Source organism: Balaenoptera physalus (genome assembly GCF_965194825.1).
Source record: "Balaenoptera physalus genome assembly, chromosome: 1".
Lineage (NCBI taxonomy): Eukaryota > Metazoa > Chordata > Mammalia > Artiodactyla > Balaenopteridae > Balaenoptera > Balaenoptera physalus.
This window is the reverse complement of record NC_138882.1, coordinates 158,789,433-158,802,654: the sequence shown is the minus strand read 5'-3', so window position 1 is coordinate 158,802,654 and position 13,222 is coordinate 158,789,433. Positions and strand designations below refer to the sequence as shown.

The 13,222-nt window shown below is 40.0% G+C and overlaps 1 protein-coding gene across 4 annotated transcripts in view; it reads right to left on the bottom strand.

Annotated features, from left to right (window-relative positions):
• Positions 1 to 13,222, bottom strand: part of TESK2 (testis associated actin remodelling kinase 2) — a 138,551-nt gene that overhangs the window by 37,017 nt on the left and 88,312 nt on the right. For 3 of the 4 annotated variants that reach the window (XM_082455318.1, XM_082455319.1, XM_082455317.1), the window contains exon 4: positions 2,702 to 2,750. The exons of the other annotated variant lie outside the window; for it this stretch is intronic. In XM_082455318.1, the coding sequence (XP_082311444.1) occupies positions 2,702 to 2,750 (49 nt within the window). The remainder of the gene's footprint in view (positions 1 to 2,701; positions 2,751 to 13,222) is intronic. 4 annotated transcript variants of the gene reach the window in all.

Sequence of the window (13,222 nt, the reverse complement as noted above, 5' to 3'; positions counted from 1 at the left end):
TAGCTGCTCCGCGGCATGTGGTATCTCCCCAGACCAGGGATCAAACCCGTGTCCCCTGCATTGGCAGGCGGATTCTTAACCACTGCGGCACCAGGGAAGTCCCTCTACCTGATATCAACTTCTTTCTCTTTAACAAATACTCATTTGCTTAAAAACTTAGAAGTCTATCCTTACTAAAGGTAGTTTAAAAAAACACACCTAAATGTCTTACTGTTCCAAGTTCAATTAATGTCTACAATTACAATGAAGACTTGTGGAAATGGTCTGGGTTAAAGCCCAGAAAAGTCTATATCACCATTGTATATGAGAAATATTCTTCTTAATAATATCAATACTTTATAGGCATTAATAAGACCTATGCTTGTCTACTGTAATTATTGGCAAACTATTTTAAGAGAAATAAGGAATGGTGCTCACATTACTGTGGAGGGCAGGCATTCTGCCAACCAAGAAATATTTACTAAATATCATCCAAGTTCCAAGCAGTATGCTTGATGTTATCAGTAATTTATTTTTATGATCCTTAGTGAAACCAATAGCTGTGCTGTCAAGTCAAATTATAAGGCAATTAAACCTAGGAGTCTCCAGAAATCTATGGCATGATGGCCTTTGCTGATCCCCTTCTGAAAACAAGCAAGAACATTTGGATATTTGGGCTTCACGGCCTTCAGCCTATTAACATCATAATAAAGATTATTAATATCATAAACGATATCAATATCTCATTAATGATACTGGAAATATACTCACAAAGCACTTACTATATGTTGTATATGGCTATAAACACGCTAATAAGCAACAGAAAATATTATTTAAGTGCAACATGGCCAAAAGAATGTTGCATTATGATCATACATTTCTGCCATTTCTACTACACCCACTTTTAAACTTGAGACATGATCAAAGATTTCAAAGCATGTTCTTCTTTGTCAGTAAAACCGACGCACAAGCCCTTCCAATGAACTCACATTTCAGAAAACAGTGATATAAACAGAGAGTGCAACAAACACTTTTACAAGTGTTTATTAGTTTATTAGTGCCAGAGCTTTGGTGGATAGAAGGCTTGAGAGGAGAGAGTTTTGTCTTTGAGGAATTTATAGACTTACTTCTGAGAAAAGAAATACACAGAAAATGTTTCTTGATCCAGGATGCTGGTTATGGGTGTGTTCATTTGTGAAAACCTAGTGAGATGCACACTTTTCATGTGTGCTTTTCTGTTATGTTATACTTTGTAAAATTTTTTAAAAATTTAATGACATTAACAGCAGTACAGAACTAAGTACCAAATGAAAAATACAATTCAAGGAGCTCAGGAGGGACTAGTCATCGTTAATAAAAGCTGTAATAGTTAAAATGTATTAAGCAATAACTACATGCCAGGTACTGTGTTAAGTAAGCGTTTTACATTTCATCCTCACAATATCACTGTGAGGTCATGATCTAACCAACAGTTATTTGCCACAGTTACATAATTACTCCTTCCTCCTTGAAACCCCTTCCTTTCCATTCCAGGCCAACACACTCCTGGGTTTTCTTCCTATCTCCCTAGCTACTCTTCGATCTGCCTTTTACCCCAGACTTTTAAAATTCAAATACTTTAGGGCCCAGCTATAGTCCTCTTCCCTATCTAGATTCCCTGGGATAGGTACTACTATCATTATTCCCGTTTTACAAGTGAAAACATTGCAGCACAGGGAGATTCAAACCTAGGCAATCAATACTACAGAGCCCATGCTCTTCACTACCTCACTAACCCACTTTCTTTGGTCTTCCATACAAGAGGCAGGACATAGCTACACACATTTCACATTCTGGTATCCTCAGTAATTGAGAAAAAAGACATAGGGTAAGGCACACGGCACCCTCCTTGATAAGATATTAATGATTAATACCAGGTACCAAGCCAGCAGGAAACCAATGCTCTTGCAAATTCTGTTAAACAATTTTCCTTCCTAAATTTCTTCACTTTGTATTTTGGTACTTCTCAAGGAGAAATGTGAAAACATTCTAGAACATAGATTCTCAAATCTAGATGCTCATTAGAATAATCTGAAGAGCTTTCAAGAATACATATGGGCCCTCTGAAGACCTACTAAACCTAGAGTATTCCAGGAATCTGTGTTTCTAAGAAGCACCCAAGCAAATTCTGAAGTTGGTAACCCAGTACCTGAATTTGGGAAGCCTTTGTTCCAGAGAGAATTCTCTGGTCCTCAGAGGCTGAGTAATGACTACCACATATTTACCTGCCTATAAGAGGCTGAAAATGAAATGAGAATAAAGATGTAAATTCTCCAAGGAGTAGTTTCCTTCAATCAGGAAACTAGAGCAGCAACAGTGGAATTTTAGATCAGGACACCACAAATTTCTGGGTAGCCTGGGAATTTGTTGCCATGATAGAGTTTGCAGCCAGGTGATGCCATCCTTTAGTTTAGGAGGGGGTCATCTGGGCAGCAAGAACCAATATAATATTTGAGCACTCATTTCCCGAGAACTCACCACGTGTTATTAGGGAATCCAAGAGTATTAAGAGATATGGCCATTGTCCCCAGGCTACACAAGAAAACATTGTTAACATGCCATTTTTGCATAACCATAAATGCACACATATTTTGCGTACATATGTGAGTAACAATTACAGTGGAACCATACATGCTGAAACTAAGGCAAAGAAGTCACTTCAACACGCTCATTGAAGTCTTACCTCTGTGAGTGCATGCAATTGTCCTTGATGTACACACACACCCATGAACCTACAAAACGAAAGAGATTTTTTTTTAAACAAATGAAAAGGACATGAACATAACTAGTGTAGTTGCACATGCGAGACAATCCAATACCTGTGAAGTCTACTGGGTTCCTGTATAACAGCGGTCCCCAACCTTTTTGCCACCAGGAACGGGTTTCGTGGAAGACAATTTTCCCGGGAAGGGGGTGGGGTGGGGTGGGGAGGGGGGGAATGGTTCAGGTGGTAATGTAAGCAATGGGGAGTATTGGGCAGCGGCAGATGAAGCTTGGATCGCTCGCCTGCCGTTCAACTCCTGCTGTGCAGTTCCTAACAGGCCGTAGACCGGTGCTGGTCCTCGGCCCATGGGTTGGGGACCCCTGCTGTATAACAAACCTTGATAGCACTCCTGTAACTTTCTAAGTTTATCATGAAACATCTGGTTGCGGCAAGACCTAGTGGTAAAAAGCAATGGTAGAAGAGGGAGGGGAGCAAGCCTTTAAAAACAGCATGGTATAATGGAACAAGCACCAAACTGGAAGCAAAGAAACCTGGTGCTGGTTTAGCTCTGCCATTATCTGACTACGTGCTCACACACACAGAAAGGTCACTAACCCTATGGGGCTCAGTTTCCTCACCTAGAAAGTAAGTAGGTTGAACTACCCAATCTGACGGTCTGTAATTTACAAACAACAAACAGGGGTTGGGAGCACCCGCATTGGCTGGATGACAAAGGGCTAACTTCCTTGACATAAAAAGAACTCTTCTAAATATGTAATTTTAAAAAGAACCCAGTAGAAAAATAAGCAAAAGGTACGTGTATAACTCACACGAAAATAATAAAGGGCTAATAATATCAAAATGTACTTTAATTCTCTCATAATTAGAGAGATGTACACTAAAACAGGAGATACTACCTTTTAAATCTATCAATGAACAAAGGTTAAGAATGATAATGCTTGGCGAATTCCCTGGTGGTCCAGTGGTTAGGTTGAGTCCCTGGTCAGGGAACTAGGACCCCGTAAGCCGCGCGGCACAGCCAAAAAAAAAAAAGAATGCTAATGCTCAGTGTTGTCCAGAAGGTAAGGAAACTGGGATAGGAAACACTGTTGAGCTCTTGGCACAACTTTTTCAAAGGGTAATTAATTGATCACATCTAGCAAAAATTTTAATTGCTCCAACAATTCCACCTCTAGAATTTATCTTACAAGTATACTCAATTTGGATGAGCAAAAATTCACATAAAGGGACATCTACTTCACCAGTGTATGTGAATCTAAGTACCCACCAATAAAAACTTGTTAAATATTTATGGTATAGGGCTTCTCTGGTGGCGCAGTGTTTAAGAATCCCCCTGCCAATGCAGGGGACACGGGTTTGAGCCCTGGTCCAGAAAGATCCCACATGCCGCGGAGCAACTAAGCCCGTGTGCCACAACTACTGAGACTGTGCTCTAGAGCCCGTGGGCCACAACTTCTGAGCCCACGCACCACAACTACTAAAGCCCACACGCCTAGAGCCCGTGCTCCACAGCAAGAGAAGCCACAGCAATGAGAAGCCCGCGCACCGCAACAAAGAGTAGCCCCTGCTCGCCCCAACTAGAGAAAGCCCACGCGCAGCAACGAAGACCCAACACAGCCAAAAATAAATAAATATTTTTTAAAATTTATGGTTTTATTCATAGATTGGAATACTATATAGCATTAAAAAGAATGAAGTAAACTTTATGCACTGACATGAGAACATACCCAAAATATACCATTAAATGAAAACATCGAGCTTTAAAATCCCATTTGTGTAAAAAAAATTTTGTATAATAATAGAAAATGTCTAGAAGCATTAATAATAAATGGTACTGAGGGAGAAAAGGGTGATTTTTATTTTTTAGTGCACATACTTATGTCATATTTGAAGTTTTTTCAACCAACAGGCTACATTTATATATAAAAATAATTTTTAAATAAAAATCATAAATCAATTATTATGACTGATGATGATTATAAAGTAGGAGAAAATAAATGACATAAAGTCAGTGACACTTGGGGCTTGGGTTGTCAAGAAGGAAGTTTCATTAACAATACCCACAGGTCCCAAGTAAGCTCTAGTTTAGAAGGGCAAAGGAAAAGGAAGAGACTGACTAAAGTAAGAGTGAAGGCACAGCAGTAACTGTGCTGGAAAGGACCATAAAGTTCCAGGAAGGCAGAGTCCAGGTCATATTCTTCCCTGTGCTCAAGCACCTAACAGTGCCTAGCAAATAGTTTGCTCACTCAGTAAATAATTGTTGAGTGAAAAGAAAGTGAGGGAGAATGCCTGGTCGCTGTAACATCACAGCAGAGTTTTAAAGACGTGCTGCTTCAACCAAAATTACTAACGTGGAAATTTCAGAGTTTCTCCAAGAGGTGGTTTCTGGACCACTGGTTTTCTCTAAGTGCATCCAGAGACACAGTGGGGACTTGAGAAAGGAAAGAACCCAAGGAAATATCTAGGTAGTGCGGAAAATAGGATGCAGGTTCCAATGACTAGCTGAAACTTACCTCTGGCTTGGGAATAAATAGGAAGCGAAATAACAGAGTAGTTAAAAGAGCTTTGAAGTTAGATGGTGTGGGTTCAAATCCCACCTCCACTCTTTACTAGGCAAGCATTAGTTTCCCTCTCTGTAAAATAGGATAATAGTGTCCACAACGTAAGGTTGTTGGAAAGACTGAATGAAATAATGAATGTAAAGTTCATAGCACAGTGACTGGTACGTAGTAAGAGTTCAAAAAATGTAAGCCATTTCCATAATTATAACTTAGAAGTGGACCAGGTAAGAATCCAATTTGGTCACAGGTGGCTGGGCAGAAGCTGGTTTCTATGTATGCCTACTCTCCCCTCCATTCCCCATCCTTTGTCCCTACCTCCATCCCCTGCTTTGTAAAAGTGGGACATTTAACTTTATTCATCTGTCAGTTTCTTTACTATGAAACTCACTACCTAATACAGAAGAGAATGAGGGGAGGAATGTGGGACAGGTAAAAGTCTAAAGAATAATGAACGTAAGTAACACAGAGTGCTGGAAGACTGAATCTGGACTCCTGAATGTTTCTGGCCAGCACAGTATAGCGTCTATAACCTATGCAGATAGAGCATCTGAGAGTTTCAGTTAACATCAGAAACTAGTTGGGTAAAAGATAGGAAGCTGTACTAGAGCAAAGGAAATCCAGGCAAGATACATGAGAAAACAATCAATCTAGGGGAGATGCAGTTGTAGAGGTATCTTCTTTTTTCTTATTAAAGACATTTTATTTTATTTTATTTTTTTGGTAGTAACATTTTTATTGAAGTACAGTTGATTTACAATGTTGTATTACTTTCAGGTGTACAGTAAAGTGATTCATATATATATATACTTTTTCAGATTTGTTTCCCTTATAGTTTATTACAAAATACTAAGTATAGTTCCCTGCGCCATATAGTAGGTCCTTCTTGGTTTTCTATTTTATATTTAGTAGTGTGTATATATTAATCCCAAACTCCTAATTTATCCTTCCCCCACACCCTTCTCTTTTGGTATCATAAGATTATTTTCTATGTCTGTGGGTCTATTTCTATTTTTGTATATAAGTTCATTTGTATCATTTTTTTTCACATTCCACATATAAGCGATATCATATGACATTTGTCTTTCTCTGTCTTCATTTAGTATGATAATCTCTAGGTCCATCCATGTTGCTGCAAATGGCATTATTTCATTCTTTTTTACGGCTGAGTAATATTCCATTGTGTATATATACCACATCTTCTTTATTGTAGAGGTATCTTAAAAATAGGTCACTGTTCTCTAAGTGTTCGTACAACTCCCCAATCACTGAAATTAGGAGAGTCAGTATTCCATTCATTTATTCAACAACTATTTATTGAATGGCCACTAATTGTAAGGCATTAGGGACAGGACAGTGAATAAAACAAAGTCCCTTCTCTCACAGAATTTTCATTCTAGGGGTAATTCTGTTGGAAAGCAATTGTAATAAAAGGTTAAGTGGGTGTTTTACAGAATGTGGTTAAATTGTATGCATAAATAGCGTTTCTAGGGACTTCCTTGGTGGCGTAGTGGTTAAGAATCTGCTTGCCAAGATGGGAATAAAGACACAGACCTACTAAAGAATGGACTTGAGGATATGGGGAGGGGGAGGGGTGAGATGTGACAGGGTGAGAGAGTGTCATGGACATATATACACTACCAAATGTAAAATAGGTAGCTAGTGGGAAGCAGCCGCATAGCACAGGGAGATCAGCTCGGTGCTTTGTGACCACCTAGAGGGGTGGGATAGGGAGGGTGGGAGGGAGGGAGATGCAAGAGGGAAGAGATATGGGAACATATGTATATGTATAACTGATTCACTTTGTTTTAAAGCAGAAACTAACACACCATTGTAAAGCAATTATACTTTAATAAAGATGTTAAAAAAAAAAAAAAAGAAAAAAAAGAATCTGCTTGCCAATGCAAGGGTGACGGGTTCGATCCCTGGTCCAGGAAGATCCCACATGCTGCGGAGCAACTAAGCGCATGCACCACAACTACTGAGCCTGCGCTCTAGAGCCCATGTGCTGCAACTACTGAGCCCACACACCGCAACTACTAAAGCCTGCGCACTCCAGGGCCCGCATGCCACAACTACTGAGCCCGTGTGCTGCAACCACTGAAGCCTGAACGCCTAGAACCCATGCTCCACAACAAGAGAAGCCACCACAATGAGAAGCCTGTGCACTGCAACAAAGAGTAGCCCCCGCTCGCCGCAACTAGAGAAAGCCCGCGCACAGCAACGAAGACCCAATGCAGCCAAAAATAAATAAAAATTTTTTAAAAATAGCTGTTTCTAGTGAACCTCTTACAGAAATGATGCTTCTCTGAGATTAAATGGTATTCCTACCTAAGGATAATTCTATTCTCATTACTCCTCCATAGCAAAAAGAGGTAAAGTAAAATACAATAAGCTATGTTTCTTCCTTCACTACAGCTTTCTAAACTATAATGGGCACTAACAGGGGTTAATAACTATGGCCTACTACTCGTTTTCATAAAGTTTTATTGGAACAGACATGGTATTTTCTATGGCTGCTTTTGTGCTACAACAGCAGAGTTGAATAGTTGTGACAGAGACTGTATGGCTTGCAAAGACTAAAACATTTACTATCTAGTCCTTTACAGAAAGAGTTTGCTCACCTTTACACTAGAGCATAGAAATCTATCCATATCCACCTAGGGGAACTTAAACAAGTTACTTAACCTTTATAAATCTCCATTTCCTTATCTGAAAAAAATGGACCTGAAAATAACACTACCTTAAAGGATTGTTAGGAGGATTAAATGGATATTTCAGGGACAATGTTTAGCAATGTCTAGCCTATGATCAAATAAAGGTTAATTGTTTTTTATTTTGTTATTATTAATAATTCTAAATTATGCCATCCCTTACATGGCTATTAGCGTTACCTTTTCAAAACATGAAATATGTCATTTCCTTCTTTATAAACCTTCAATGGTTCCCTTCTGCCTATAGAATAATGTCAAAATTCCTTACCACAGCACTTGAAACTTTCCATGATTTGCTCCAGCTTATCTTTGGAAGCTCACACTTTCCCATGAGCCTTATTCTTCACCCATCTCTCCCTTTCCTCTGGTTCTATCCTACAAATATATTTAAATTTACCCATCTTAAAAAATGCTTCCCTTGTCCCTCTCCCTAAAATATGATCCTAATACACTCTTTGCACTTGTGACCAAACTTTAAGGTTACATACACTATCTACATATCTTTAACCTTCCTTCGTTTCTAAACTCATTATAACCTGCCTTCTGCCCACATTACTCTTTTGTAACTTTCCTTACTGTGGAAGATTCAGAGTTTTATTTATCTCTGTATTTCTAGCACCTAGTATAGTACCTTGCACACAGTAAGGAAGCTCTCAGTAAAGATTTGTTGAAAGGCATGAATGATTTTTATGACCTGGAAACTTAAGTTAAAGCTCCTCCCTGAGCTGGAAGACTTCATTTACTTACTGAAAATTATCCTTCTAGGATCAGCTAAAATTTCATCTTCTCTACAACGATCTCCAGGATGCCCTCAGTCAACATTAGTACTCTTTCTCTCTCTTCCTGCCCCCCAGTACTGCTAACATCCTTCTTTGAAAGATTGCTCATTAGCATAAGTGAAGTAGTCCAGGGTGTGGAGTCAGACTACTTGGATTTGAATCCTGGCTCTGCCACTTACTGATGACCTCTCTGTATTTCAGGGTTTTCCACATGCAAAATGGGAATGTTAATATTACCTAACCTATATGGTTATTGTGAAGATAAAATGAGACAACTTGAGCTCCTGGAACATAGTAAGCACTAGAGAATGTTAGCTATTCTTCTCTTAACCTTTCTGACTTTTTCTCCAGACTGGAATATAAGAAAGGTTTTTAAGAGTACAGATCTCATCTAACTTATTTCTATATACAGTGCCTGACATACAATGCTTTGCACGTAAGATGCTAAACAAGCATTTCTTGAATGAAAAAGCAGTAATCACCAAATTAGCTTCACAATGTAAACTCGTTTTATAAGAAAGAACATTCAGAGGCAGGTACAAGGCTGGAAAGCCAAGAGGTGTTTACTTTATTTAATCAAATATTTACATAGAAGCTAGGCAATAGGATTCTACTAGCAAAACAATGGCTACATTCTAAAGTTATGGATCTCCTAGAAGCTGAAAGTATTTGGTTTGGGTGTGATACACCCTTGCTTCCCTTCCCCCCAGATCCACCGTCACTATGACCACATCATCCACAGAGATGTCACAGACAACACATTCAGGAAGGCACTGCCTTCATGTGACAGTCTTCCCCACTTCCTAGTCACGTCGCCACATCACAGTGGTATCGCACAATTCTACCGTTATGTGAAACTTTTCTGCCAGACCTCCTCAACCTCACTTCTTTTCCAGCACCACACTTCCTACTCTCATCACCACATCACAGTGGTGTCGCACAATTCTACCTCTATGTGAAACTTTTCTGCCAGGCCTCCTCACCCTCACTTCCTCTCCACCACTACCATGTCGAAAATGGTGTTACAGAGCTGGCAAGCTGAGACAGGCATTAGCTTTATATTGGAAGAAGAGCTTGAGCAGAGTTAATCATTCCAGTTGCTATAAACAGAATATACTTTAAAAGGGAAATATTACTCATCCTTAACAGGGAAGTGATTTATGCCTAGAAAAGCATTTAATATCAACAATAAGTTTTTACTGAAATTTTTATTGCTTCTTTAATCAAAATCTAAACTGTGGCTGAAGCTTAAAATCACTTTTGGTAAGAGACAGGATCTAAAAAAAGTTACATTCTGATTGATTCTTATTCTCCACTACCACCACCCAAAATCATGCAAGATAAAATTACTTAGCTGGGGAAGGGAGAACTTTCTTAATGGATATGCTTGAAAGTGAGTGATTGATTACTCAACTTTGTTATTTTTAATTTCATATTACACACACATTCACGTTGCTTTTGATTTTTTAGACCAGTGCTTCCTAAATTTTAATGTGGAAACAGATCACCTAGAAATCATGTAAACTGCAGACTTAGATTCTATAGGTCAGGAGGGACTTGAAATTCTGAATTTCTAAAAGCTCCCAGGTGATGCTAATGCTGCTTGGTCTATGGACTTATATGATGAGTGGCAAGGCTCAGTGTAGACCAAGGATAGCTAGCTGATCACTACTCTAAAGTTAGTAAGACTACAACAGGAAACTCCCAACTCTCATACTACTGGTAAACTAGACTTTGACCAGAGACTTTGGCTCCCTCTAAGTAGAAGTATTTTTGACCGAGCATGCTTCTGAATTACCAAGGCACTCCATCAACACCACACTGCTACAGCATCATCATTTTCTACCTTTAACTGTTTTATAATATGCCTTATATCTCCCCTACTAGACTATAAGCCTTTTTTTTTTAATAAATTTATTTATTTATTTATTATTTTTAGCTGTGTTGGGTCTTCGTTTCTGCGCGAGGGCTTTCTCTAGTTGTGGCGAGCGGGGGCCACTCTTCATTGCGGTGCGTGGGCCTCTCACTATCGTGGCCTCTCTTGTTGCGGAGCACAGGCTCCAGACGCGCAGGCTCAGCAACTGTGGCTCACGGGCCCAGTTGCTCCGCGGCACGTGGGATCTTCCCAGACCAGGGCTCGAACCTGTGTCCCCTGCATTGGCAGGCAGACTCTCAACCACTGCGCCACCAGGGAACCCCGACTATAAGCTTCTTAACAGCATTCTCTTGCCTGGCATATGACAGTATATAAACACTTGCTGGATAATTTAAAACACAACTCTGACCACTCAAAAATTACTGAGTGCCACTGTGTGCCAGGCACTGGTAATGATCATAATAATTATGATAACAACTAACTCAAAGCGCATTTACCATTGTTCTAAGCACTTTATGTTATATTCATCGTTGTAATAAATTTATTTATTTATTTATTTTTGGCTGTGTTGGGTCTTTGTTGCTGCACATGGGCTTTCTCTAGCTGCAGCGAGCGGTGGCTAGTCTTTGCCTCGGTGCGCTGTCTTCTCATTGCGGTGGCTTCTCTTGCTGTGGAGCACGGGCTCTAGGTGCACGGACTTCAGTAGTTGTGGCACACAGGCTCAGTAGTTGTGGCACACGGGCTTAGTTGCTCCGTGGCACGTGGGATCTTCCCGGACCAGGGTTCAAACCCATGTCCCCTGCATTGGCAGGCGTATTCTTAACCACTGTGCCACCAGTTAAGTCCTACGTTGTATTCATTTAATTCTCACGATAACCCAATGAAGTAACATTTTTATTAACCTAATCATATAGATGAAGAAACAGGCTCAGAGAAATTAAGTAACTTGCCCAAAGTCATAACAGCTAATAAGTGGCAGAGCCAGGAGTCAAACCTAAACAGTGGGTTCCAAAGTCTGTGCTCTCTCTCTTTTTTTTTTGGCCGCACCACGTGTCATGCGGGATCTTAGTTCCCCAAACGGGGCAAACCCACACCCTGCAATGGAAGCGCGGAGGTTTAACCACTGGACCACTAGGGAATTCCCAAAGTCTGTGCTCTTTTTTTTTTTCCCCAAAGTCTGTGCTCTTAACCACAATGTTATATTACCTCTCCATATAGTTATAAAAAGGATATAGGGGCTTCCCTGGTGGCGCAGTGGTTGAGAATCTGCCTGCCAATGTAGGGGACACGGGTTCGAGCCCTGGTCTGGGAAGATCCCACATGCCGCGGAATGACTAGGCCCGTGAGCCACAATTGCTGAGCCTGCGCGTCTGGAGCCTGTGCTCCGCAACAAAAGAGGCCGCGATAGTGAGAGACCCGCGCACCGCGATGAAGAGTGGCCCCCACTTGTCGCAACTAGAGAAAGCCCTCACACAGAAACGAAGACCCAACACAGCCATAAATAAATAAATAAATAAATAAATAAATAAATAAATAAATAAATAAATAATTTTTTTTAAAAAAGGATATAAAAATGATTAAGACACAACCCCTCCACTTAAGAAGCTATTGGCTACTCAAAAAATTGTTGTGGCAGCTCACAGCCCCTGATCAAAGTCCAAATTCTTTAGCGTGTTATTCAAGAGTCTGAATGATCTGACCCCAACCTCTCTTACCTTATCTGTTACATCGACCTGCATTCTCTACATTTTAGTTATATAACCTGCCTCTCCTAAATATGTCCTGAATTCTCCCACTTCCACTTTCATTTTGTTGCTAGAATGAGTCCACTTTTCTAATCAAAATTAATCTTTCTCTTCCCTATACACTCATATCACTCCATTTAAACTTCTATTGTAACACTTATCAGGCCTGCCTTCTACATGTTTTAGCTATGTCCACCTCTTCCACTCAATCAGAGGATTCTTGAAGGCAGGGATGTTATGTATGGAAGGGAATGGCTACTTGTTCACTTCCTTTTTCCTCCTGAAGTAGACTACATTTCCTAGTTGGTTAAGACCATTAACACTGAGTTCTGGCCAGCGGTATAGGGGCAGAAGGGATGATTTCCAGGCCTGTCCCATTAAAAACCTCAACACTGTCCTCCATACTTTCTTCCTTCATCTGCCAGCAGATGCAGAAGACCCAGTAGTGGAAACTGAGGCCCTGTCCTAGGTTAAAAAGAGCTCCCCTTCAACCTCCACGCAACATGCACTGGACTGGAACATGAGTAAGAAACAAGCTTTTGTGTCTCTATACATACTTTAAACACTGCCTTGTTCATAGTTACTGCTCAGTAAATATTTACTGAATTCAATTAAAAGTTAAAATTCTTATTCCAAGGCAGGACCTTTCAAGGCCCTACTATTAGCCAGCAGTCTCCAAAACTGGGGAATGAGCAAGACTGAAGTATGGAAAGAAAATTAGAATTTTTACTTTTTTTTAATATGAAAAAGAGAAATTAAGTTTTACTAATATTTAATAAGGGTTGATCGTAGCACCTGGGGATGTGC